This window comes from Macaca thibetana, chromosome 19 (genome assembly GCF_024542745.1).
Source record: "Macaca thibetana thibetana isolate TM-01 chromosome 19, ASM2454274v1, whole genome shotgun sequence".
Lineage (NCBI taxonomy): Eukaryota > Metazoa > Chordata > Mammalia > Primates > Cercopithecidae > Macaca > Macaca thibetana.
The window spans coordinates 21,967,044-21,993,562 of record NC_065596.1 but is presented as its reverse complement, the minus strand read 5'-3'; the positions used below and the strand labels follow the sequence as shown (position 1 = coordinate 21,993,562).

Sequence of the window (26,519 nt, the reverse complement as noted above, 5' to 3'; positions counted from 1 at the left end):
TACAGGTGTGCACCGACACGCCCAGCTAATTTTTTGTATCTTTAGTAGAGACGGGGTTTCACCATGTTGGCCAGGCTGATCTTGAACTTCTGACCTAGTGATCCACCTGCCTCAGCATCCCAAAGTTCTGGGATTACAGGCGTGAGCCACTGCACCCAGCCAGGACTTTTTTTTTTTTTTTTTTTTTTTTTTTTTTGAGACACAGTCTGCCCAGGCTGGAGTGCAGTGGTGCGATTTCGGCTTACTGCAACCTCTGCCTCCCAGGTTCAAGTGATTCTCCTGCCCCAGCCTCCCAAGTAGCTGGGATTACAAGTGTGCGCCACCACGCCCAGCTAATTTTTGTATTTTTAGTAGAGACAGGGTTTTGCCATGTTGACCAGGCTGGTCTCAAATTCCTGACCTCGGGTGATCCTCCTGCCTCGGCCTCCCAAAGTGCTGGGATTACAGGTGCAAGCCACCACGCCCGGCCTAGGTTTGCTAATTTTGTGAAGAACAGTGTCATCTGAGGGCACTGACTCTGGATGGAGACGACTCAGATTCTGACTCTGACTCCACTGCTGCCTGGCTGTGCCACAGTTTCTTTTCCAGCAAAATGGAAATAAAATGGAGACTCCACCTCCTGGGCTCCTTGTGAGCGTTAAGCCAAGCATGGGGACAGGTGCTCGGCTCCTGGGACGAGCTGTGTACTCATATTCTTTTTTTTTTTTTTTTTTTTTGAGACGGAGTCTCGCTCTGTCCCCCTGGCTGGAGGGCAGTGGCGCGATCTCAGCTCACTGCAAGCTCCGCCTCCCGGGTTCCCGCCATTCTCCTGCCTCAGCCTCCCAAGTAGCTGGGACTGCAGGCGCCGCCACCACGCCCCGCTAGTTTTTTGTATTTTTAGTAGAGACGGGGTTTCACCGTGGTCTCGATCTCCTGACCTTGTGATCCGCCCGCCTCGGCCTCCCAAAGTGGTGAGATTACAGGCGTGAGCCCCGCGCCCGGCCCGTGTACTCATATTCTTATCACTGCCATGACAAACGTGAGGAAGCTACTGAGGCCATGAGATTCTGCGCCACGTGGAAGCTCAACTGTGACACCCTCCACAGCAGGGTCCTTCCAGCCTCTGGAACACAAAACGCCTGAGTGGGAAACCCCCAGGGGACCCTCAGCATGGACCACTGAGGCGGGAAGTTGAGAACTGTGAGGAGTGCTGGGCAGTGGCCAACTTCCTGCCTCTGCCAGGGCAGCACACCAATTTCATTTGTGTGTCCACCCTACTTGTTCTCAGGGAGAAGTGGCTCCTTTCCTGGGGTGACTTCTAGGCTGGGGCATTTAATTGCTAGTGTGAGACTTTCCGGGGTCTTCCTCTCTTGGCCATAGTGACGTTCAAGATGGCAGGGGAGGTGAGCAGCGCCCCCTAGGGCCTGACAAGCTCCCGGAGCAAGAACAAGAAATAAACCTTTCCTGGTTTGCAGGTGTGTTTACAATGTTTTTTTTGTTTTGTTTTGTTTTTATTTTTATTTTTTATTTTTTTAATTTTTTTTTTTTTTTGAGACGGAGTCTCGCTCTGTCGCCCAGGCTGGAGTGCAGCGGCGCGATCTCGGCTCACTGCAAGCTCCGCCTCCCGGGTTCACGCCATTCTCCTGCCTCAGCCTCCCGAGTAGCTGGGACTACAGGCGCCCACAACCGCGCCCGGCTAATTTTTTGTATTTTTAGTAGAGACGGGGTTTCACCGTGGTCTCGATCTCCTGACCTTGTGATCCGCCCGCCTCGGCCTCCCAAAGTGCTGGGATTACAGGCGTGAGCCACCGCGCCCGGCCTTGTTTTTATTTATTTAAAGTTTTTTTATTCATCTATTTATTTTTGAACGAGGGTCTTGCTGTATTTCCCAGGCAGGTCCTGAACTCCTGGACTCAAGTTATCCTCCCAACTCTGCCTCCCTAAGAGCTGGGTTTATAGATGTCAGCCACCGTGCCTGGCCAGTTTTGTTTTGTGTTTTAAAGAGATAGGGCTGGGCACAGTGGCTCACACCTGTAATCCCAGCATTTTGGGAGGCCGAGGCAAGTGGATCACTTGAGGCTGGGAGTTCGAGGGCAGCCTGGGCAACATAGCGAGACCGTGTCTGTACAAGAAGGAGAAAAAAAAAAAAGAAAAGAAAAGAAAAGAAAAGAAAAACAATAAAAACCAATTTTATGGCCGGGCGCGGTGGCTCACGCCAGTAATCCCAGCACTTTGGGAGGCCGAGGCGGGTGGATCACAAGGTCAGGAGTTCACCTGGCCAAGATGGTGAAACCCTATCTCTACTAAAAATACAAAATAAATTAGCCAGGTGTGGTGGTGGGTGCCTGTAATCCCAGTTACTCGGGAGGCCAAGGCAGAGAATTGCTTGAACCTAGGAGGCAGAGGTTGCAGTGAGCCAAGATTGCGCTACTGAACTCCAGCCTGGGCAACTCCGTCTCAAAAAAAAAAAAAAAAAATTACAAAAGTAAAGGTCAAACTCCATGAAAACAGAGACATGGACAATGTGGGGCAGGAAATACTGAAGAGCTGCAAAGAATGATGCTCAGATGCTCCACCTATAAAGCTTTCTTCCTTTTTGTATAATGAAACCTTTGTGAAAACATTAAGCTGGGCGCGGTGGCACACACGTGTAATCCCAGTGCTTTGGGAGGCTGAGCCACGCAGCTCACCTGAGCCCAGGAGTTCAAGACCAGCCTGGGGAACATGGTGAAAACCCGTCTCTACAAAAAATACAATAAAATAAACATTAGAAATACTGCAAAATAAAATCCCGAAAATTATAGCAAGGGGCAAAACCGTAAGAAATATAGGCGGGCACGGTGGCTCACGCCTGTAATCCCAGAACTTTGGGAGGCCGAGGTGGGCAGATCACCTGAGGTTGGGAGTTCCAGACCACCCTGGACAATATGGTGAAACTCCATCTCTACTAAAAATACAAAAATTAGCCGGGCGTGGTGGTGCATGCCTGTAATCCCAGCTACTGAGGAGGCTGAGGCATGATAACCCCTTGAACCTGGGAGGTGGAGGTTGCAGTCAGCTGAGATGGTGCCACTGCACTCCAACCTGGGGGACAGAGTGAGACTCCATCTCAAAAAAAAAAAAAAAAAAAAACAAAAACAGAGGCCGGGTACGGTGACTCACGCCTGTAATCCCAGAACTTTGGGAGGCCGAGGCGGGCGGATCATGAGGTCAGGAGATCGAGACCATCCTGGCCAACATGGCGAAACCCTGTCTCTACTAAAAATACAAAAAAATTAGCTGGGCGTGGTGGCGGGCACCTGTAGTCCCAGCTACTCGGGAGGCTGAGGCAGGAGAATGGTGTGAACCCGGGAGGCAGAGTTTGCAAGAGCTTGCAGTGAGCTCAGATCGTGCCACTGCACTCCAGCCTGGGTGACAGAGCGAGACTCTGTCTCAAAAAAAAAAAAAAAAAAAAGAAAGAAAGAAATATAAGTACAGTAAAGGGAAAAACAGCAACTTGCTTGAGATAAGCCCTGTTTACTTGGGGACCTCGCTTTTCCGTGTGTGTTTGCCCAGTTTGTCCCGAGGATGGAGGTTGCCTGCACGGCTGTGGGTCCTGCTTTATCACCCAGCAGCAGACGCCTCTGTGGCTTTGTGGCCAAACCCTGGCCTTGCGCAGCCTCCCTGTGGCCTGAGTTTATCACAGGCAGCATGGTGCATATTAAAAATAGTAAGTTCGAGGCCAGGCGTAGTGGCTCACGCCTGTAATCGCAGCACTTTGGGAGGCCAAGGCGGGTGGATCTCGAAGTCAGGGGATCAAGTCCATCCTGGCTAACACAGTGAAACCCAGTTTCTACTAAAAATACAAAAACATTAGCTGGGCGTGGGGGCAGGCGCCTGTAGTCTCAGCTACTCGGGAGGGTGAGGCAGGAGAATGGTGTGAACCCGGGAGGCGGAGCTTGCAGTGAGCCAAGATCGTGCCACTGCACTCCAGCCTGGGCGACAGAGTAAGAGTCCGTCTCAAAAAAAAAGAAAAAAAAAAAAGATTGGTTCGGCCAGGCGTGGTGGCTCACGCCTGTAATCCCAGCACTTTGGGAGCTGGAGGCGGACAGACTACGAGATCAAGAGATCGAGACCATCCTGGCCAACATGGTGAAACCCCGTCTCTACTAAAAATACAAAAATTAGCCGGGTGGTGGTGTGTGGTGCCTGTAGTCCCAGCTACTCGAGAGGCCGAGGCAGGAGAATCGCTTGAACCTGGGAGATGGAGGTTGCAGTGAGCTGGGACTGTGCCATTGCATTCCAGCCCGGGTGACAGAGCAAGACTCCATCTCAAAAAAAAATGGTCAGTTCTCCGGGAGGCAGAGGTTGCAGGGAGTGGCCACTGCACTCCAGCCTGGGCGATGTCTAAAAAAAAAAAAAAAAAAAAAAAAAAAAAAGTTCTTCTTTACTTCCCTTTTTCTTCCCCACACTGTTTGCTCAAAAGAGTTCACGGGCCTTCTGAGTTTTTCTTCAGGAGACAGAGCCAGGCTTGAACGTAATGCCAGGCAGGAACACAGGGAGAAAAGGAGGCCAAGATTCTTCTTTATTTCCCTGTTTTTTTTTTTTTTTTTTTGAGATGGAGTCTCGCTCTGTCGCCGGGGCTGGAGTGCAGTGGCCGGATCTCAGCTCACTGCAAGCTCCACCTCCCGGGTTCACGCCATTCTCCTGCCTCAGCCTCCGAGTAGCTGGGACTACAGGCGCCCGCCAACTCACCCGGCTAGTTTTTTGTATTTTTTAGTAGAGACGGGGTTTCACCGTGTTAGCCACGATGGTCTCGATCTCCTGACCTCGTGATCCGCCCACCTCAGCCTCCCAAAGTGCTGGGATTACAGGCTTGAGCCACCGCGCCCGGCCTGTTGTATTTTTAGTAGAGACGGGGTTTCACCATGTTAGCCAGGATGGTCTCCATCTCCTGACCTCGTGATCGGCCTGCCTCGGCCTCCCAAAGTGCTGGGATTACAGGTGTGAGCCACCGCGGCCGGCCATTTTCCTGCTTTCTTTCCTTTTCCTTTTCTTTCTTTTTTTTTTTTTTTAGACACTGTCGTTCTCTGTAACCCAGGCTGGAGTGCAATGGTGTGGTCACAGCTCACTGCAGCCTTGACCTCCCGGGTTCAAGTGATCCTCTTGGCTCAGCCTCCCAAGTAGCTGGGACCACAGGTGCCCACCCCAATCCCAGCTAATTAAAAAATTTTTAGGCCGGGCGCGGTGGCTCAAGCCTGTAATCCCAGCACTTTGGGAGGCTGAGACGGGTGGATCACGAGGTCAGGAGATCGAGACCATCCTGGCTAACACGGTGAAACCCCGTCTCTACTAAAAAATACAAAAAACTAGCCGGGCGAGGTGGCGGGTGCCTGTAGTCCCAGCTACTCGGGAGGCTGAGGCAGGAGAATGGTCTAAACCCGGGAGGCGGAGCTTGCAGTGAGCTGAGATCTGGCCACTGCACCCCAGCCTGGGCGACACAGCAAGACTCTGTCTCAAAAAAAAAAAAAAAAAAAAAAAAAAAAAAAAAATTTAATTTTTTTCTTTTTTCTTTTTTTTTTCTTTTTCTGAGACAGAGTCTCACTCTGTTCCCCAGGCTGGAGTACAGTGGGGCAATCTCGGCTCACTGCAAGCTCTGCCTCCCAGGTTCACACCATTCTCCCGTCTCAGCCTTCCTAGTAGCTGGGACTACAAGTGTCCGACACCACACCGGCTAATTTTTTGTATTTTTAGTAGAGATGGGGTTTCACCGTGTTAGCCAGGATGGTCTCAATCTCCTGACCTTGTGATCTGCCCAGCCTCTGCCTCTCGAAGTGCTGGGATTACAGGTGTGAGCCACCACGCCTGGCCAAATTTTTTTAATTTTTAAAAAATTTCTAGCCAGGGCCGGGCGCGGTGGCTCAAGCCTGTAATCCCAGCACTTTGGGAGGCCGAGACGGGTGGATCACGAGGTCAGGAGATCGAGACCATCCTGGCGAACACGGTGAAACCCCGTCTCTACTAAAAAAATACAAAAAACTAGCCGGGCGAGGTGGCGGGCGCCTGTAGTCCCAGCTACACAGGAGGCTGAGGCAGGAGAATGGCGTAAACCCGGGAGGCGGAGCTTGCAGTGAGCTGAGATCCGGCCACTGCGCTCCAGCCTCGGCGACAGAGCGAGACTCCGTCTCAAAAAAAAAAAAAAAAAAAAAAAAAAAAATTCTAGCCGGGTGCGGTGGCTCACGCCTGTAATCCCAGCACTTTGGGAGGCTGAGGCGGGCGGATGACAAGGTCAGGAGATCGAGACCACGGTGAAACCCCGTCTCTACTAAAAATACCAAAAAAATTAGCCGGGCGCGGTGGTGGGCACCTGTAGTCCCAGCTACTCAGGAGGCTGAGGCAGGAGAATGGCATGATCCCGGGAGGCGGAGCTTGCAGTGAGCCGAGATCACGCCACTGCACTCCAGCCTGGGTGACAGAGCCAGACTCCGTCTCAAAAAAAAAAAAAAAAAAAATTTCTAGAAATTTTTAAAATTCTCAACGAAGTGAGAACCTAGAGATAGGGTCTTGCTATGTTGGCTAGGCTGGTCTCCAACTCCTGGGCTCAAGCAATTCTCTTGCTTCAGCCTCCCAAAGTGCTGGGATTACAGTCGTGAGCCATCATGCCCAGCCCCAATCCTTCTTTATTTTTACCTGTTTCCATTTTATTTTATTTAACTTATTATTATAATTCTTTTTTTTTTTTTTTTTTTTTTGAGGCGGAGTCTCGCTCTGTCGCCCAGGCTGGAGTGCAGTGGCGCGATCTCGGCTCACTGCAAGCTCCGCCTCCCGGGTTCACGCCATTCTCCTGCCTCAGCCTCCCGAGTAGCTGGGACTACAGGCGCCGCCACCATGCCCGGCTAATTTTTTTGTATTTTTAGTAGAGACGGGGTTTCATTGTGTTAGCCAGGATGGTCTCGATCTCCTGACCTCGTGATCCGCCCGTCTCGGCCTCCCAAAGTGCTGGGATTACAGGCTTGAGCCACCGCGCCCGGCCCATAATTCTTTTAGAGACAAGGTCTCCCTCTGTCGCCCAGGTTGCAGTCGGGAGATCACTGCTCACTGCAGCCTTGACTTCCCTGGCTCAGGTGATCCTCCTGCCTCACCGCTGGAGTAGCTGGAACTAGAGGTGTGCACCACCATGCCCAGCTAATTTTTAAATTTGCTGCAGAGATGGGGTCTGGCTATGTTGCCCTGACGGGTCTGGAACTCCTGACCTCAAGTGATTCTTTTGCCTCTGCGTCCCAAAGTGCATACCAGGCCCACATATCCTTTTTTAAATTGGAGTCAGCTGAGCGCAGGGGCTCACGCCTGTAACCCCAGCACTTTGGAAAGGTGAGGTGGGTGGATCACCTGAGGTCAGGAGTTCGAGACCAGCCTGACCAATATGGTGAAATCCCGTCTCTACTAAAAATTCCAAAATTAACTGGGCATGGTGGTGTGAGCCTGTAGTTCCCAGCTACTTGGGAGGCTGAGGCAGGAGAATCACTTGAACCTGGGAAGTGGAGGTTGCAGTGAGCCGCTGAGATCATGCCCTTGCTCTCCAGCCTGGCTGACAGAGCGAGACCCTGTCTCAAAAATCAATCAGCCGGGCGCGGTGGCTCACACTGTAATCCCAGCACTTTGGGAGGCAGGCAGATCATGAGGTCAGGAGTTTGAGATCAGCCTGGCCAATATGGTGAAACTTTGTTTCTACTAAAAATACAAAAATTAGCCGGGCATGGTGGTGCATGCCTGTAGTCCCAGCTTCTCAGGAGGCTGAGGCAGGAAAATCGTTTGAATCCTGTAGGTAGAAGTTGCAGTGAGCCAAGGTTATGTCACTGCACTCCAGCCTAGGTTACAGAGCTAGACTCCGTCTCAAAAAAAAAAAAAAAAATCAATCAGTCAATCAATCAGAGTTATACTCTGCCTCCTCTGCCAGCATCCCTATCCCCTCAACCTTGATTTCAGAGGAAAACCCAGGCATGGGCCCTCTATCCTTGACCACCCGACATCCTCTGCTGTCCCTTTCAGACAGTTGAAGCCTCTTGAAAGATATGCCTCTTTCTCTCCCTGCTGTCTGGGGGTCCCTCACCAGTCATAGACTCCCCAGCTCTCAGCAAAGCACCTCCCACCCTGGTTCCCGGGGAGCCTGGCCAGGTGGGCCAGCACGGCACAGTTGCTGATCCTGGCGTTCATCCAGCGTGGCCTGGCCAGTGTGGGGGTGGCCCTTCTAAAAGCCTCACAGCATAGGCGGCCATCAGAGTTAGAGATGGACAGGAGGAGGAAGTGAGAGCTGTTGCAATCAGGACAGAGGGACGGGGTTCCCTGGTCGTGACTGTTCTGGAAATCGCACTCGTGACCCGTTCATTTCGAGCACCCTCTTGCCTCAGTTCCCAGAGGAAGTCCTCAACTAGGGGGTGTCATTCTGCCCCCAAGGGACATTGGGTGATGTCTGGGACATTTCTGGTTGTCATGACTTGGGGTGCTCCTGGCATGGAGTGAGTGTAGGCCAGGGACGCTGCTCAGTACCCTGCAGTGCCCAGGATGCCCCACCCCAAAGAACAATCCAAGCCCAATGTCCACGGGGCCGAAGGAGGAGACCCCGAGTTAATTATTTGAAACAGAGTCTGTTCTCTGCTCACACCAGACACCAGGATAAAATCCCAATGGGGCAAACGGTATAAACCAGGAGGGCCCCAGCACCTGGGATTCTTCTCCTCTCTCCTTCCCCACTCAGGGTGTGGGCGGGGTTTTTTTTTTTTTGTTTGTTTTTTGAGCCGGGCGCGGTGGCTCACCCTGTAATCCCCAAACTTTGGGAGGCCAAGGCAGGTGGATCACCTGAGGTCAGGAGTTCGAGACCAGCCTGGGCCAAAATGGTGAAACCCCCATCTCTACTAAAAATACAAAAATTAGCCAGGCGTGGTGGCGGGCACCTGTAATCCCAACTAGTTGGGAGCCTGAGGCAGTAGAATCGCTTGAACCCGGAAGGCGGAAGTTGCATCGGAGCCAAGATTGCACCACTGCACTCCAGCCTGGGTGAGAGCCAGGCCGGTTGCAAACAAAACAAAATTAAAACCATGAACGAAATCGGGATTTGCCAGAAGTAATATTTTTGCTTGGTAAGAACAAAATTTAGTTTATACATGAAATATAAAATATTTTATTAAACCTCACGCAAAGTGGCAACTTTTTGCGAAATTCATAGTCTACACACAACCTATGTACCAGTATGTAACTGCCAAGAGTTCTATCTTTGCTTACTAAACGCAAACTGCAGTTCATACCTGAGATTTTTTTTCTGGGTTTAACCAGGAGGGGAAATATTTTTGCTGGATAAATCCACATTTTAACTCAACAGGCGAAACAGTTTACCGAACTTAACCACCAAAGAAATCGTTTTTTCCTTGGGAGATCCACATTTTAGTTCATACATGAAATGTGTTTCTGAATTTTAACTGCCAGGAGTAGTGTTTTTCCTTAGGGTAAGTGTTAGTTTCCACAGGAAAAATCTGAATTTATCTGCAAGGAGTAAAATTTTTGCCTTAAGTCCAAATTGTACACGAAATATTTTACTAAATTTGAATATCTTTAACATTGGAAGTTCTTTTTTTAAAAAACACTGGAAGCATTTTAAGAACTGCAAGACCAAATTAAAAAAAAAAAAAACCAGTAGTAGCGATGATTACCAGGAGTTACTGGAAATAATTTTGTCCTATGGGAGGATGGGCGCGTTTGGACACCCCTCCCAATACCCGGGGGCCTACCCAGGGGAGGGGTCCCGCTGCGTGAAGGGACCCTAGGGACGGCGACGTGCACCACGACAGACAAACGGGCACTCGGAGACCCCCGAAAATCGACCCCAGCGAGCCGCCCACGCCCCAAGGCACGGTTGTGGGGGCGGGGACGGCTCAGGGCCAGCGCAGCGCGTACCCGGCGCTATGGCAGCCCCGCCCCCGGGCGCCCGCAGACGGACGCGCGCGGGAGGGGGCGTGGCCCGAGGCTCACCAACCAATCTCCAGAGCGCCTCTCCGTTTTCCTTTACCTTCTACCAATCAGACGCTGGAAGGGGCGGGCGTGACTGTTTTTCCCGGCGGCCCCGCGGCTCTGCCTCTCGTGCGGCCGCGTTCCAGGCGGTGCGGGGGGCGTGGCCCGGGTGCGGCGTCTATAAAGGCGGGCGGCGGCAGCAGCGCCATTTTGCGAACGGCGAGCAGCGGCGGCGGCGCGGAGAGGCGCAGCGGAGGTTTTCCTGGTTTCGGACCCCAGCGGCCGGATGGTGAAATCCTCCCTGCAGCGGATCCTCAATAGCCACTGCTTCGCCAGAGAGAAGGAAGGGGATAAACCCAGCGCCACCATCCACGCCAGCCGCACCATGCCGCTTCTAAGCCTGCACAGCCGCGGAGGCAGCAGCAGTGAGAGGTGAGCGCCCCGCCCCCGTCCGAAGCTTCCAGAAGCGCCGGCCGCGCAGGCCCGCGGGGGGCCGTCCTCGGGGCGCCAGATAGGTCCCCGGCGCGCGAGATCCGCCCCTTTGTTAAGGCCAGAGTCGTGCTGGGGACGAGGTAGGGGCAGGGCGGGCCTGGAGGTCCCCCCGGCCTTGGCAGCGCTTTTGGGTCGGGTTTGGGGGTCACGGGTGCGGAGTTGTATTTGAGAGGCGCCGTCCGGGGCGCCTGATTTGGGGGTGGGGCATGAGTCGGAGGTCGGATTTGGGCGCAGGACGGGGAATGTGGGGGAGGCTTGTGTGTTTTTTGGGGTTCGCAGGATGGGGCTCGGCTTTGGAGGAGGGGAGAGAGTTGGATTTGGGGGACGCAGACTGGAAATTCGGTTTGGAGGAGGGGTGTGCGAGCTGGACGGATTTGGGAGGCGCAGGATGGGGCAATCTGGTTGGGGGCGGGGTCGGCCTTGGGGGGCTGGTCCGAGGCCAGGCAGGGCCCGCAGGGCCGGTGAATCTGCACTTTTCGGTCCCGGCCGTTGAGCGTGCGCTGCCGGAGCGGGGAGCGCTTCGCGGCGGACGAGCTCCCGTGGGTCTCCTGCGCCTCGATGTGGCCCCCGCACGCAACCGACTTCGTGGGCCCCGTTTTTCGCCCCAGAGCGAGTCGGTCTGGATGGCCGGGGACGCGCGGGGCGAGGCCGCGCACGTAGACGGCACCCAGTTGTTCTCCGCGGGGGCCGTCGGGGAGCCGGGGGTCGCGCATTCGGACAACCCGACAGCGCCCTGGGAAGTCCCCCGCAGCCTCCCGGGACGACGCGTCCCGTTTCAGGGGACGCGGGTGCCAGCTGCGATTGTGGGGGAGCCCGCGGGGTTTCGGTCGAGCTTCCACGAGTGCGTCTCCCGAGGTGGGCGTCGCTGAGTCCCGGGAATCGGGAAGTTGGGCTGCGGTGCTGGCGGTGCCACGGTTTGGGGGCCGTGCAAAATGGAGGCAACTTTGGGGCCTGTTTACATCGCGCAGCAAATGGCTGCTGGCGCTGCCGGCTGCGCGATAGTGAAAATCTCCCCCGGGGCGCGGGGCCGCGTCTGCCTAGATGACGCAACCGGGAGGGCCCGGGCCCGGAGCGGGGGCGGGCGGGGGGCGGCCAGGAGCAGTAGCGGGGCGCGTCCTCCGCGAGGTCAGGCCAGGCCCGCCCCCTCCTCGCGGGGACAAGCAAGGGTTCCAGATTCTGACCGCAGTGCAGGGTGGAAAGGGGAAGCCGCGGCCGAGCTGAAAAGGGGAAGCGCCGGCTGGCGCGGTGGCGGGGGGGTGAGGCTCTGTCCCGGCGGGGCTACGTGAGGGGAAGGGACCCCCCCCCCGCCCTGGGAGGGTTGGGCTATTCCGGGCGGCGCCGCCCAAGACGTCGGGGCTCAGTGATCGATGCCGTTGTAGGTGCTTGGGGTAGGCGTTGGAGCTGCCCTTGGGAAGCCCCGGGGGCGTGGGGCCGGGTGGGCCCCAGCCTGGGCGGGGTGGGGTCTTCTGGCCGGGGCAGGGGTGGGCGGCCGAAGACCGTCCGGGCGCCCTGGAGGGGTCTCCGCCGGGAACCTGGCGCTGCCTGGTGATCGCATCTGCCTTCAGTTCCAGGGTCTCCCTCCGCTGCTGTAGTAACCCGGGTCCGGGGCCTCGGTGGTGCTCCTGATGCCCCTCACCCACCCCTGAAGATCCCAGGTGGGCGAGGGAATAGTCAGAGGGATCACAATCTTTCAGCTAACTTATTCTACTCCGTGAGTACGGCGCTGGGGTGGGCGGGGCTGGGGCTGCTCTGGGGCCGCTGGCACTTGTTGTGCACTTCGCTGCCGGTACCTGTGATTGAATTTAATCCTGGGAAGCCTTCTGAGTTTCATCAGAGAGGGCGCACAGTCTCCTGCAGCCCAGGCCTTGCTTGAGCTGAACACGGCTTAGGTCCAAGCCTTAGCGCTGCCGGTCTCTTGCCCGTGGGGTGAGTCGGGGTTCTGAATTACGCTGCACCGTCCCCCGGACAGGATGATCGGCTGAATGTAACAGAGGAACTAACGTCCAACGACAAGACGAGGATTCTCAACGTCCAGTCCAGGCTCACAGACGCCAAACGCATTAACTGGCGAACAGTGCTGAGTGGAGGCAGCCTCTACATCGAGATCCCGGGCGGCGCGCTGCCTGAGGGGAGCAAGGACAGGTGAGGGCGGGGACGGGGGGGGTGCTTACCCAGGGGGGCAGGGACAGATGAGGGAGGGCACTGCCTTCAGGCAGCAAATATGGGGGCCACCATCGCTGTATGGGTTGGGATGGCCCCCCCCCTTTTTTTTTTTTTTTTTGAGAGGGAGTCTTGCTCTTGTCGCCCAGGCTGGAGTGCAATGGCATGATCTCAGGCTCACTGTAACTTCCGCCTTCCGGGTTCGAGTGATTTTCCTGCCTCAAATTCCCGAGTAGGTGGGATTACAGGCGCCCGCCACCCATGCTCAGCTAATTTTTGTGTTTTTAGTAGAGACGAGGTTTCGCTGTGTTGGCCAGGCTGGTCTCAAAACTCCTGACCCCTTGATCCGCCCACCTCGGCCTCCCGAAGTGCGGGATTACAGGCGTGAGCCACCGCGCCCGTTCTGGGGTCTCTTTTTAAAAAGCGCGTTCCAAGTTTGTACCCTGGGATTCCACCCTCCAGGGGATGCCGGGCAGTGTCTGACAGCCTTTCTGTCCCGGGGCATGCACGTGGGTGGGTGCAGCGGTGCTGCTCACCACTGCGGTGTCAGGACGGCCCCACCCAGAGAACGATCTAGGCCCCAGGGGGACCCTGGAGTAGAGCGGGCTTCAGGGTAGCTGCTGAGGCCCAGGAGGTAGGTGGGCGGGTCGGGCTAGCCAAGACACTGACACGCGCTGCAGCTTTGCAGTTCTCCTGGAATTTGCTGAGGAGCAGCTGCGAGCCGACCATGTCTTCATTTGCTTCCACAAGAACCGCGAGGACAGAGGTAGGTGATCCTCATCGCCTGCAGCAGGGTGTGTGGGGGCACCTGCCATGCACCTTCATTTTCAGCCCGCAGGCGTGGTCTCCCGGCGGGGGTGCGGGGGGCGGGTGGGGGCTCCTGGGTGGTGGGGTTTCTGACGGCTTCTCCCCCACAGCCGCCTTGCTCCGAACCTTCAGCTTTTTGGGCTTTGAGATTGTGAGACCGGGGCATCCCCTTGTCCCCAAGAGACCCGACGCTTGCTTCATGGCCTACACGTTCGAGAGAGAGTCTTCGGGAGAGGAGGAGGAGTAGGGCCGCCTGGGGGCTGGGCATCCGGCCTCTGGGGCCACCCCTTGTCAGCCGGGTGGGTGGAAACCGTAGACTCGCTCATCTCGCCTGGGTTTGTCCGCATGTTGTAATTGTGCAAATAAATGCTCACTCCAAATTAGCGTATATTTCTTGAAGTTTAATATTGTGTTTGTGATACTGAAGTATTTGCTTTAATTCTAAATAAAAATTTATATTTTACTTTTTTATTGCTGGTTTAAGATGATTCAGATTATCCTTGTACTTTGAGGAGAAGTTTCTTATTTGGAGTCTTTTGGAAACAGTCTTAGTCTTTTAACTTGGAAAGATTAGGTATTAATCCCCTCTATTGCTCTCCGAAAACCAATAAAGTGATTACACCCCATGCACATGGCTCCGTGGTGGTGACGCCGGGGGCTGGTGGGAGGAGTGCCTGGGACCACAGAGGGCCCTGGGTAGAGGGGTCGCAGGGGACTTGTCACCAGGGCAGCTGCAGGACCCCTCCCACGGAGGAGACCCCCTGGGCTGGCAGGCCTGGGCCCTGAGCTTGGCGTCAGCCTTGCCACTGTTCGCTTGGAGCCCCTTCCTGCATCGCGTCCCCTTCCGCCCCAGCCTGGGCCTGCACATGGGCATGTCTGTTCCCGACTCCTTTGGGTCACCGTGTTACTGGCCGCCCCCGTTGACCTGCAGCGCCGTTCAGGGCAGGAGCACTTCCGGGTCTGCGACCCCCGCCGTTTGCGCGGCGCTGCGCCACCTGCCGGCCGCATCTGGGAGCATCACCCGGAAAGTCAGGGCCAGGCCTGGCCGGGAAACCGGTTGGAAAGAGGAGGAAAGGCGCTGGAAGAGATTGTAGCCTTGGCGAGCGGGGGCGGGGGATATTCAGCCGTTTGAGCATGGTGGGGTCGGCTGGGAGGATAGATGTGAACACAGACACTCCCAGCTCATTTGGGCAGTGCAAGTGCAGAGAAGGGGCGTTAGAGCTGAGGCGCTGGAGGATGAATAGGAGTCTGAACCAGAGTAGAGGGAGCTAAAAACAACTTGGGCAAAGGCGTAGAGGCCGGAAAGTACCTCCAGGGATAAATGACATGGGGTTGGAGACTGAGGAGACTTTGGAAGAGACCTGTATGTATTCTCAGGCACTGGGGAGCCATGGGAGGTGTTTGAGCTGGAGAGGGACCTCATATCTGGGGTTGGAAAGATCCTCCCAGGACTGCCATGGGGAATGGAATGGAAGGGCAACTGTGAGTCTCCAGGAAGGAGGCCACAGGCAAGTGCAGTGCAGTGTGTCAGAGGCATAAAGACTGCATTCCCCTCCAGTGAGTCTCCTCTGTGACTGTTTATTCCATCATCCTGCAGTATTAAGTGAGCCCCTACCGTGTGCCAAGCCTGGCCTTTGCCCCCAGGGAACTCACAGCATTGGGGACAGTAACAGAGGAATAAACGCTCCTGGGAGTGGGCGGAGAACGAAGGGTAAGGAGCTAGGAGGGCCCAGAGGGGGCACCTTTATTTGTTTAGATCAAGTGGAACTGGAACAGTATGGCAGAGGGAACAGCCTGCACAGATGCTTGGGGGTGGGAAACAAGTTAGTGTGTCATGGAGGAACAGGAAGGGAGGCAGGGTGGGCGCAGAGGGATTGTGGGGAGGTGGCAGGGAACCGCGGGGACTGTTTTAGGGATGGTGAGTCCAGACGCCTCTGAGATGAGCTGGGTGTCTAAGGTCCCAGGGAGCCTTCCCTTCCTGTGTCACCACCAAGCAATTCTCCACTAGGGACATGCCCAAAATCGCTGGCCGTCTTCAGCACAAGGGGGTGCTCCAGGGCCAGGAATGCTCTGGTCCCGGCATTGGCCTCTCAGGGAGGCAATGACAGGACCCACCGCGGAAAAGCGCCCTGGCTGCTGGGGAAGGTGGAATACAGAGAGACACTGATCAGCGGGGGTGTCCACACCTGGAAGCGGCCTGGGGGCCCTGGCTTCAGACAGCTGCTGCCCACACAGGAGGCGCTGGCCAGCCCCCAGCCCTGGAGGGGTAGCTGCACTCCTGGGAAGCCCTTGACCCACATCGCCAGCACGAGAGGGGAGACTCTGGAGGGGGGCGCTGCTCTTTCTGCTGCGTCCCTGGACTCTGCAGGAGGAGGTCGTCTTGGCGATCATAGAGACGCTGACAGCCCCAGCCCTGCCTCCTGGGCAGGCCTGGACCAGGTGTGTTCGCCCTGGGTTGGGTTCAGTCCCACAGCAGCGCCAGGGCCTGGCCCATAGAGGACTCGGTGGCCTCGGCCAGGTATTCGCAACACAGCCAGTCCTCGAGGCTGGGCGCTTCCCCACCTGCGGCCCGCTCTGCCAGGCGCAGGACCAGCAGCCCACGGCGCAACCGCAGCCAGGGCCCGAGCGCCCTGAGCCAGGGACCGAGCGGTGCTCCGCGGCCGCGCACCTCAAGCCCCGGCCCCCAGAGCAGCGCCTGCAGCGCGCCCCGCGTCCGGGACGCCGAGGGCTGCAAGCGGGTCAACTGTGCTGCCAGGCGCTCCAGGCCCGCGGTCAAAGGCGTGGTCGAGGGCGCAGCAAGGCCGAGCATCTCGCGGAGGAGGCTGCCCAGCTGCGGCGCGTGGGGGCCCGGGGAGCCCGGGGGTCCGGGGGGCTGCAGACAGACGCGGCCAAAGTCAGCGAGGAGTAGGCGCGGGTGCCCAGTCGCCGCACAGCCCCGAGGTGCCGCCAGCAACAAGTTCTCTGGCCGCAACTCGACCAGGGCCGCGCCCCACGCCTCCAGGAACTCCAGGGCCGCGCTCAGCTGCAGCAGCACCAGGGCCACGGCCCACACGAACTCCTCCGGCGGCTGCGTGCAGGCCTCCACCAGCCACTGCGCCACCGTGCGCTCCGGCACCTCCGCTGCCAGCGCCACCGCGCCTCTCCAGGGCGCCCCGGGCAGTGTGCCTTCAGGCACCACGCCACACAACCCCTGCAGATTGAAGTGTGGAGACAGGGAGGCCTGCAGCTCCAGGCCCCACGGGTGGGGCACGTCCGCCCCAGGCTTGGGCACCTGCAAGGCAGAGGGGGTGAAGGGGCCTGAATCACTGGGCCCCCCACCAGCACGGCCCGCCCCAGAGCCACCTGCCACGAAGTCTCCCCCGCACACCCCCAAACTGCCCCCACTATGGCTGGGGGTGGGAGACTGCCCGCATCCCTCCAGCAGCAGGAGGTCGATGTTAATTGGGTAGTCAGTCACCAGTAAGGGCTTTTAGGAAAATTAAGCCAGGGAAGAAGATGGTGGCAGTGTCCCTGGGCAATGAGTTCGAAAGCAGATTCCTGGGCCGGGCACGGTGGCTCATGCCTGTAATCCCAGCACTTTGGGAGGCAGGGGGATCGCTGAGGTCAGGAGTTCGAGACCAGCCTGGTCAACACAGGGAACGCTCGTCTCTCTAAAAATACAAAACTAGCTGGGCGTGGTGGCGCGCCTGTAATCCCAGCTACTTCGGAGGCTGAGATGAGAGAATCGCTTGAACCCGGAAGGCGGAGGTTGCAGTGAGCGGAGATCGCACCACTGCACTCCAGCCTGGGCAACAGAGTGAGACTCTGTCTCAAAAAAAAAAAAAAAAACAACAACAACAACAACAAAAACAACAACAAAAAAAACAGATCCCCGGCCAGAGAGGTGTGGGAGGGGCTTTGACGAGGGCTCCAAGGCCATATCCATGGCCCCACACTTTAGAAACAGGGTTTCCTGGGTTAACTGTGTTGATTCACGTGTTAGTTGCAAAATAAACAAGTCTAATATGGTCTGGATCTGTGTCCCCACCAAATCTCATGGCCAATTGTAATCCCCAGTGTTGGAGGTGGGATCTGGTGGGAGGTGGCTGGATCTTGGGGGTGGTTTATCATGAATGGCTCAGCACCATCCTCCTTGGCACTGTCGTTGGGATAGCGCGTGAGTTCTCGTGAGATCCGGCTGTGTAAAGGTGCGTGGCACCTCCTCCCTCCCTTCCTCCTGCTCCTACCATATGAGATGGCTGCTCCCGCTTCGCATTCCACTATGACTGGAAGCTTCCTGAGGCCTCTCCAGAAGCAGAAGCCACCAGAAACATGAGCCAGTTAAGGCTCATTTCTCTATAAATGACCCAGTCTCCAGTATTCCTTTTTTTCTTTTCCTTACTTTTTTTTTTTTTTTTTTTTTGAGACAGAGTCTCACTCTGTCTCCCAGGTTGGAATACAGTGGTGCAGTCTCGGCTCACTGCAACCCCCACCTCCGGGTTCAAGCGATTCTCCTGCCTCAGCCTCCAAGTAGCTGGGACTACAGGCGCACACCACCACGCCTGGCTAATTTTTGTATTTTTAGTAGAGACAGAGTTTCATTATGTTGGCCAGGCTGGTCTCGAACTCCTGACCTCATGATCTGCCCGCCTTGGCCTCCCATAGTGTTCAGATTACAGGCGTGAGCCACTGTGCTGCCCAGTCTTTTTTTTTTTTTTTTGAAACAGAGTCACTCTGTTGCCCAGGCTGGAGTGCAGTGGCGCATTCTTGGCTCACTGCCCCCCAGGTTCATGCCATTCTCCTGCCTCAGCCTCCCAAGTAGCTGGGACTACAGGTGCCCGCCATCACGCCTGGCTAATTTTTTGTATTTTTAGTAGAGACGGGGGTTTCACCGTGTTAGCCAGGATGGTCTCGATCTCCTGACCTCGTGATCCGCCCGCTGTGGCCTCCCAAAGTGCTCGGATGACAGGTGTGAGCGCTGGGCTCCAGTATTTCTTTACAGCAGTGAGAGAACTGACTCACAGAAAGGCCAAGCGAAACAAGCCCTGAGTTATGCCTAAGATGGGACACTGGGGACACCTCAGAGAAGGTGGGGCCGTGGGTCTCACCTTGGCGACCAGGATGTGCCAGGCGTCGTCATGCACGCGTACCACGCGGTAGTACAGGGCATCCCCGCTCTCTGCGCAGGGCGAGCTGTCCAGGAGGCGGAAGCCGTGGCCAGGGCGGCAGGGCCCGGGGTGGCCCCCCATGAACCGGGCACGGAGCCGGGCATAGATGGCATGGAGGCCCTGCAGCTGCCGGGCAGCCAATGCAGCGTGCACAGCCTCTGGACTGTGCAGATTGCGGAGAGAGAGGCCCAGCGGGGCATCAGTCAGGCCAAAGGTCAGCTCTGCAGGGGGACAAGCTGGTCCCACCTCAGCCTGGCTCTTGTCCACACTGTGGGACCCCAGAAAGGGCCTCCGAGGCAGCTGTACTTGGATGGAGCTGGCATGGGAGGTCCTGCGGTTGGGCAGTGACTGGGTCCGGGTTAGGATTTTCTTGGGCAGGGGTGGGGGCAGGGGCTGTGGGTCGGTGGAGCAGGACCCAGGGGTCCGGGGGCGGCAGGCCTTGGAGGGCAGCAGGTGGGCACGGATCTCACCTGCAGGGAGAGACAGTGGGGAGGGCTGAAGACAGGCGGAATGGGAACGGGACACGTGACTCCACCTCTCAGTCTCGGTTTCCCCATCTCTAACATGGAAGTAATAAGGCTGGGCGCCGGTGGCTCATGCTTGTAATCCCAGCACTTAGGAAGGTGGAAGCCGAGGCAGGAGGATCACTGGAACTTAGGGTCTGAGACCAGCCTGGGCAACCTAGTGAGACCCTCTCTCTGCAAAAATTTAAACAAATTTGCCAGACGCGGCCGGGCGCGGTGGCTCACGCCTGTAATCCCAGCACTTTGGGAGGCCAAGGCGGGAGGATCACGAGGTCAGGAGATCGAGACCATCCTGGTTAACACGGTGAAACCCCGTCTTTTCCTAAAAATACAAAAAATTAGCCAGGCGTGGTGGCGGGCGCCTGTAGTCCCAGCTACTCGGGAGGCTGAAGCAGGATAATGGCTTGAACCTGGGAGGCGGAGCTTGCAGTGAGCCGAGATTGCGCCACCGCACTCCAGTCTGGGGGACAGAGCTTACAGAAGAGGAAACTGAAGCTCATAGGAGGATGGATCAGTTTCAGAGAATGGTGCCACCCAGCACTCAGCGACTCCTACTCTTACCTCTGTGACTTTGGGCAGGTGTCTCTCTGGCTTTTTTTTTTTTTAAGTCTTGCTCTATCGCCCAGCCTGGAGTGCAGTGGCCCAATCTCGGCTCGCTGCAACATCTGTCTCCTGGGTTCAAGCGATTCTCCCACCTCAGCCTCCCGAGTAGCTGGGATTACAGGCACCCGCCACTATGCCCGGCTAATTTTTGTATTTTTAGTAGTGGAGATGGGGTTTCACCATATTAGCCAGGCTGGTTTCAAACTCCTGACCTCAGGCGATCTGCCTGACTCAGCCTCCTAAAGTGCTAGGATTACAGGCTTGAATCATCGCACCCGGCCTTTTTTTTTTTTGAGATAGAGTCTCCCTCTGTCGCCCAGGCTGGAGTACAGTGGCTCAATCTTGGCTCCCTGAAACCTCTGCCTCCCAGGTTCAAGGAAGTCTCCTGTCTCAGCCTCTCGAGTAGCTGGAATTACAGGCGTCCACTACCATGTCTGGCTAATTTTTGTATTTTTTTTTTTTTTTTTTTGAGACGGAGTCTCGCTCTGTCGCCCAGGTTGGAGTGCAGTGGCCGGATCTCAGCTCACTGCAAGCTCCGCCTCCCGGGTTTACGCCATTCTCCTGCCTCAGCCTCCCGAGTAGCTGGGACTATAGACGCCCGCCACCTCGCCCGGCTAGTTTTTTTGTATTTTTTAGTAGAGACGGGGTTTCACCGTGTTAGCCAGGGTGGTCTCGATCTCCTGACCTCGTGATCCGCCCGTCTCGGCCTCCCAAAGTGCTGGGATTACAGGCTTGAGCCACCGCGCCCGGCCACTAATTTTTGTATTTTTAGCAGAGACTGGTTTTGCCATGTTGGCCAGGCTGGTGTTGAACTCCTGGCCTCAAGTGATCCTCCTCCTTGATCTCCCAAAGTGCTGGGATTAAAGGGTGGGATTACAGGCATGAGTTACCGTGCCCAGCCCCTCTCTCTTTTTAATGGTATATATTTTTTTCCATTTCATGGCTCACTGCAGCCTTGACCTCCTGGGCTCAAGGGATCCTCCTGCCTCAGCCTCCCCAGTAGCTGGGACTGCAGGCGCTTGACACCATGTCCATCTTATTATTATTATTTTTTTTTGTAGAGATTGGGGGGGTCTCATTATGTTGCCCAGGCTGGTCTCCTGGACTCAAGGGATCCACCCGCCTCAGCCTCCCAAGGTGCTGAGATTACAGGCATGAGCCAACACACCCCGCCCACCAACCCACAGGTTATTTTTCAGCCCTCGCCCACTCCGGGCCTTCCTGAGGTCACTCATTTTACCAACTGCTGCTGTTCCCAGAGGCCACGGTGTCCTCCACCCCCTGCCGCTCCCTGCACGCCCCCGGCCCAGGGCTCCCCGGGGAGCTGCTCACCGAGGTTGCTATATGTGGGCTGAGTCGACCAGGTGGGGTCGTCGGGCTCGGGGGGCTCTGTGGGAGTCTCCGGGCTGCTCATGTTGCTGGGGGAAGGTCAGACGGGGCGTGGTGGGGTGGCGCACGCACAGGGCGACATGGGAGGGGTCCGTGAGTGCTACAGCATGGGAGACCGTTGAGGCCCCCTGCTCCAGGGCCCTTGGTGAGAACAGGGGCACCCACACTCCACTCCCTTGTCCAGTTTTGACCCTGCTGTGTGATCCCGAGTGCGTTTCCTGCCCTCTCTGGGCCTACTTCCTCAATCATGAGGCAGGTGTGTCATCCATCAATCTTCCAGGCAGTGGGAAGGAACCCCCACTGCACATTTGGGATGGGGACAGAATGTTCAGCCTGAGAACAGGTCTTTGGGGGTCAGTTGTGGGGGAGACAGTGTCCAGGGACCCAGGGATCCACACTCAGGCCTCCTCCCTGAGGGCTCAGCTGTGCGGTTGCTGTCGGCAGCCAGGCCCCAACCCACCCCCGCCCAGATCCCAACCTGAAAAAGTAACCGCTTCTGTCCAGCTCCCTGCTCCAGGAGCCCCCTACCTTCAAGACTGGCGTGCCCTCTGGGGGAGGAGGGGTCCTGGGGGACGAACTCCCAATGGCCACAGCCCCTGGCCTCGCAGGAGGGGTCTGACCTAGCGCCGGCAGCTGACAGGAAAACGTCCGGCCAACTGTCAGACCGCAGCCCGGGGTGGGGCGGGGGCATTTCGGCAACACTTCCCCACCAACTGCGGCCGCCCCCTCCCCTGCCCGCCCTCAGAGGACAGGATGTAGCCGGGAACAGCATCCCGGGCGGAGGGAACAGCCCGGACGGAGACCAGGAGGTGGGATCTGAAAGTCAATAGCACCAGGGCTGACAGCCTCAGAGGCCAGGCTGGGGTAGGGGCAGTGAGGAGCCCTGTGAGATGGGCAGAGGGGCAGAGCTGGCCCACCGTAGGGAGGGCACAGAACGTGGTGACGGCTGTCCCTGGAGAAGGTGAAAGTGGGGTCTGTGGGTTTCACTTCCCCGGGAACCGCCTCCCCTCCTGTGGCAGCATCTTGAGGAGCCCCCAGCGGCCCCCTGCCCGATCCCAGGGCCCCCGAATGCGGAGTGTGGGCGAGGACCCTCCCGGCTCTGCCGCGCCTGGCTGTGTGACTGTGGACAAATCCCCGCCCCTCTCCGTGCTCTGGCCAATAAAGAAAAGCGTCTCCCGCATCCCGCCTGGTAACAGCCCCGCCTGCTGGATTTCTCTTTGAAAACACGGAATCGGCTCACTTTCCCCCTTCCCCCTTCCTCACTGCCTCGATGCATTTATTTAGAAAAGACGTTGTAGATAAAATCACCATAAATGGAAAAATCAAGAATGGAAAAAACCCAAGGAAAAGCAGACGCGGGGTGAAATTCCAGCTGAAGTGTGTGCCTGTCAAAACTGTCTTCTTTTTTTTTTTTTTTTTGGAGACAGGGTCTCACACTGTTGCCCGGGCTGGAGCGCAGTGGGGCAATCGCAGCTCACTGCAGCCTGCAACGAACTCCTGGGGCGATCCTCTGGCTAGGGAAGGAGCCCACTACTCCTCCTGCTGCCCTCCTCCCCTCACCTTGCCTAGTTCACAAGACAGGAGGAGAGAGACAAAGCAAACAGTTAGAAAGAAACAAAAGTAAAGATAAATAGCCAGACAACCTTGGCAAAACCATCCGGCCCTAGGAGTTAAAAAAAGTAATAATAGGCGGGGCGTGGTGGCTCACGCCTATAATCCCAGCACTTTGGGAGGCTGAGGTAGGCGGATCACGAGGTCAGGAGATCGAGACCATCCTGGCTAACACGGTGAAACCCCGTCTCTACTAAAAATACAAAAAATCAGCCGGGCGTGGTGGCGGGCGCCTGTAGTCCCAGCTACTCGGGAGGCTGAGGCAGGAGAATGGCGTGAACCCAGGAGGCAGAGCTTGCAGTGAGCCGAGATCGCGCCACTGCACTCCAGCCTGGGCGACAGAGCGAGACTCCGTCTCAAAAAAAAAAAAAGAAAAAAAGAAAGTAATAATAATAACATTGACCCCTGACCTAAACTACTTGTGTTGTCTGTAAATTCCAGACACTGTATGGAAAAAGCATTGTAAAACTTTTTGGTCTGTTAGCTCATGCCTGTAGTCCCCAGTCACGTTCCCCACATTTGCTCGATTTATCACGACCCTTTCACATGGACCCTTTAAACTTGTGAGCCTTTAAAAAGGCCAAGAATGTCTTTTTCGGGGAGCTCGGCTCTTAAGACGCAAGTCTGCCGATGCTCCCGGCCGAATAATCCACTTCCTTCTTTAATCCAGTGTCTAAGGAGTTTTGTCTGCGGTTCGTCCTGCTGCACTGCCTCGGCCTCCCAAAGTGCTAGGATCACAGGTGTGAGCCAACCTGCCCGGCCCCAAAGATGTTCTTGCAGCAAAGATTGAGTGTGTTTCATGAGGGGTTCCCGATCCCATTTCCCTGAAGGAAATGGGCCCAGAGACAATATGGGCTCCATCCAGGGTCACACAGCAGCTCGAGGCTGGGAGCAGAGGTCCACAGAGCCACTGCTGAGTCCCCCTGGCCTCCCCCAATCCCCTAAGAAAGGGAAGGAGAGGAAGGAGACTACCTTTCCCTTATGAACATCCTTTGAGTGGGTCCCATGCCATACTTTTTTTTCTTTGAGTCAGGGTCTCGCTCCGTCACCTACACTGTGTCGCCCAGGCTGGAGTGCAGTGGTGTGATCATAGCTCGCGGCAGCCTCTGCTTCCTGGGCTCAAGTGATCCTCCCACCTCAGCCTCCTGAGTAGCCAGGACCACTGGCGTGCACCACCATGCCTGGTTAGTTTTTATTTTGTTTATTTATTTTTGAGGTGGAGTCTCACTCTGTCGCCCAGGCTGGAGTGCAGTGGCGCAATCTTGGCTGACTCCAACCTCTGCCTCCCGGGTTCAAGCAATTCTCCTGCCTCAGGCTCCCAAGGTACTACAGCCACCGGCTACCATACCTGGCTAATTTTTGCATTAGTATTATTATTATTTTTAGTAGAGTTAGGGTTTCACCATGTTGGCCAGGCTGGTCTCAAACTCCTGACCTCAGGTGACCTGCCCACCTCGGCCTCCCAAAGTGCTGGGGTTACAGGCGTGAGCCACTGCGCCTGGCCAGGGCACGGAGTTTAAAATGATGCAAAAGCTGGTCAAATGCCTATACAAAAAATTAGCCGGGCATGGAGGTGGGTACCCATAATCCCAGCTACTCTGGAGGCTGAGGCAGGAGAATCACCTGAACCTGGGAGGCAGAGGTTGCAGTGAGCTGAGATCCCACCACTGCACTCCAGCCTGGGCGACACAGCAAGACTCCATTAAAAAAAAAAAAAAAAAAAAAAAAAAAGGCCGGGCGCGGTGGCTCAAGCCTGTAATCCCAGCACTGGGAGGCATGGTGGCTCATATCCTGCTAACACGGTGTACTAAAAAAATCAAAAAAAAACTAGCAGCAGTCCCAGCTTGGGAGGCTGAGGCAGAGAATGGCGGGAACCCGGGAGGCGGACTTGCAGTGAGCAGATCCGGCCACTGAGTTCAAAAAAAAAAAAAAAAAAAAAAAAAAAAAAAAAATGCTGGGCATGGTGGCTCATGCCTGTAATCTCAGCACTTTGGGAGGCCGAGGCGGGCACATCACCTGAGTTCGAGAGATCGAGACCATCCTGGCCAACGTGGTGAAACCCTGTCTCTACTAAAAATACAAAATTAGGCAGACGTGGTAGCCTGCGCCTGTAATCCCAGCTACTCAGGAGGCTGAGGCAGGAGAATCGTTTGAACCCAGGAGGCAGAGGTTGCAGTGAGCCAAGATTGTGCCAATGCACTCCAGTCCAGGCAACAAGAGTGAAACTCTGTCTCAAAAAAAAAAAAGAAAAAAGTTCATAGTGTGGTGTGGCCTCTGGATCAGGCCCCTCCAGATCCTACAGTTGTCCCTTCATTTGAGAGGCCCTTATTGAGCTGCGGGAGCTGGGACCACATTCTCTCTGGGTCTCCAGCATTGCCCAGCACGGGGCAGGGGGGCCACATGCTGATGGATTTCACATGACTTTGGCCTTTCGGAGAAAAATGCCTGTTTGGTTTGAGACAGGGTCTCACTCTGTCGCCAGGCTGGAGTGCCGTGGTGCGATCTTGGCTCACTGCAACCTCCGCCTCCCTGGTTCAAGCGATTCTCCTGCCTCAGCCTCCCGAGTAGCTGGGATTACAGGCGCACGTCCACCACGCCTGGGTCATTTTTGTATTTTTAGTACAGATGGGGTTTCACCATGTTGGCCAGGCTGGTCTTGAACTCCTGACCTTAAGTGATCCCCCTGCCTCGGCCTCCCAAAGTGCTGGGATTACAGGCAGGAGCCACTGTGCCTGACCCGTTTTTTGTTTGTTTGTTTTTGGTTTTTTTTAGTAAGCAGAATAACAGCCCCAAAAAGCTCCTGTGTCCTCATCTCCGGAATCTGACGAGGCAGCTGTCTGGTGAGGGGGATCAAGGTTGCAGATGGAATTCGGCTACCTTTCATCAGATAGGGAGATCTTCATTTTTGGGGGGCTCAGTGTCCACATAGGGGTCCTTGTAAGGAGGAAGGCAGGTGGCTCAGGGTTAGAGAAGAAGATGTGATGACCAAAACAGAGGTCAGAATGATGTGGCCACGAGCCCACGGATGCAGGCAGCTCTGGAGCCAGAAAAGGCAGAAAGTAGATTCTCCCCTGGGACGTCTGGAGGAAACAGCCCTGCTAACTGATTTTCGACTTTGGGGCTCCAGATCTGTCAGATCATAATTTTAAGTTATTTTAAGCTACTAGGTTTGTGGCCATTTGTAACTGCAGTTGTAGGAAACTCATGCAGTTTTTATCCTGCATACCACAGGACTATTGCAGGATTATTATTATTATTATTATTATTATTATTATTATTATTATTATTTGAGGTAGTTTCCCTCTTGTTGCTTAGGCTGGAGCACAGTGGCACGATCTTGCCTCACTGCAATCTCCGCCTCCTGGATTCAGGTGGTTCTCCTGCCTCAGCCTCCTGAGTAGCTGGGATTACAGGCGGCTGCCACCACACCCGGCAAATTTTTGTATTTTTTGTTAAGATGGGGTTTCACAATGTTGGCTAGGCTGGTCTCGAACTCCTGACCACAGGTGACCCACTCGCTTCGGCCTTCCAAAGTGCTGGGATTACAGATGTGAGCCACCATGCCCAGCCTATTGCAGGATTATTATCTTCCAAATTACAGACAAACAAACCGAGGCACAGAGAGGGGCAGTGACTTGCCCCAGGCCACGCAGCAATGGAAGCCAGAGACCTGAGCTCCAGCTTCCCTTGGCCCCACGAGCAAAAGCTTGCGTGTGGGAATCGTGTCTCTGTCTTGCGGAGGAAAACAGGAGGGAAGTTAATATGCGGGGCTCAAGGAATCACCTGGAAAAGATGTCGGCTTGCTGGGGGGATGTGGAGAGAGAGA

The 26,519-nt window shown here is 55.8% G+C and overlaps 3 protein-coding genes across 3 annotated transcripts in view; 1 reads left to right on the top strand and 2 right to left on the bottom strand.

Annotated features, from left to right (window-relative positions):
• PLEKHJ1 (pleckstrin homology domain containing J1) overlaps positions 1-12,712 on the bottom strand; it is a 42,513-nt gene extending 29,801 nt beyond the window's left edge. Inside the window, exon 1 of the mRNA XM_050770710.1 lies at positions 12,708-12,712. The gene's annotated coding sequence lies outside the window, so the exon portion shown is untranslated. The remainder of the gene's footprint in view (positions 1-12,707) is intronic.
• The window catches only part of OAZ1 (ornithine decarboxylase antizyme 1), a 129,747-nt gene extending 115,704 nt beyond the window's left edge, over positions 1-14,043 (top strand). Inside the window, 6 exon segments of the mRNA XM_050770746.1 lie at positions 10,173-10,392; positions 12,018-12,075; positions 12,077-12,163; positions 12,422-12,594; positions 13,293-13,378; positions 13,530-14,043. Coding sequence (XP_050626703.1) covers positions 10,247-10,392; positions 12,018-12,075; positions 12,077-12,163; positions 12,422-12,594; positions 13,293-13,378; positions 13,530-13,666 — 687 coding nt within the window. The 5' untranslated portion in view covers positions 10,173-10,246 and the 3' untranslated portion in view covers positions 13,667-14,043.
• A 652-nt stretch (positions 14,044-14,695) lies between these two features.
• On the bottom strand, positions 14,696-22,167 carry PEAK3 (PEAK family member 3). Its single transcript, XM_050770497.1, has 4 exons — positions 21,611-22,167; positions 21,026-21,111; positions 18,507-19,036; positions 14,696-16,690 (listed from the first exon to the last, which is right to left on the bottom strand). Exons 2-4 carry the CDS (start codon positions 21,105-21,107, stop codon positions 15,881-15,883), a joined length of 1,422 nt encoding a protein of 473 aa, XP_050626454.1. The 5' UTR covers positions 21,108-21,111; positions 21,611-22,167; the 3' UTR covers positions 14,696-15,880.
• Between the last annotated feature and the right edge of the window lie 4,352 nt (positions 22,168-26,519).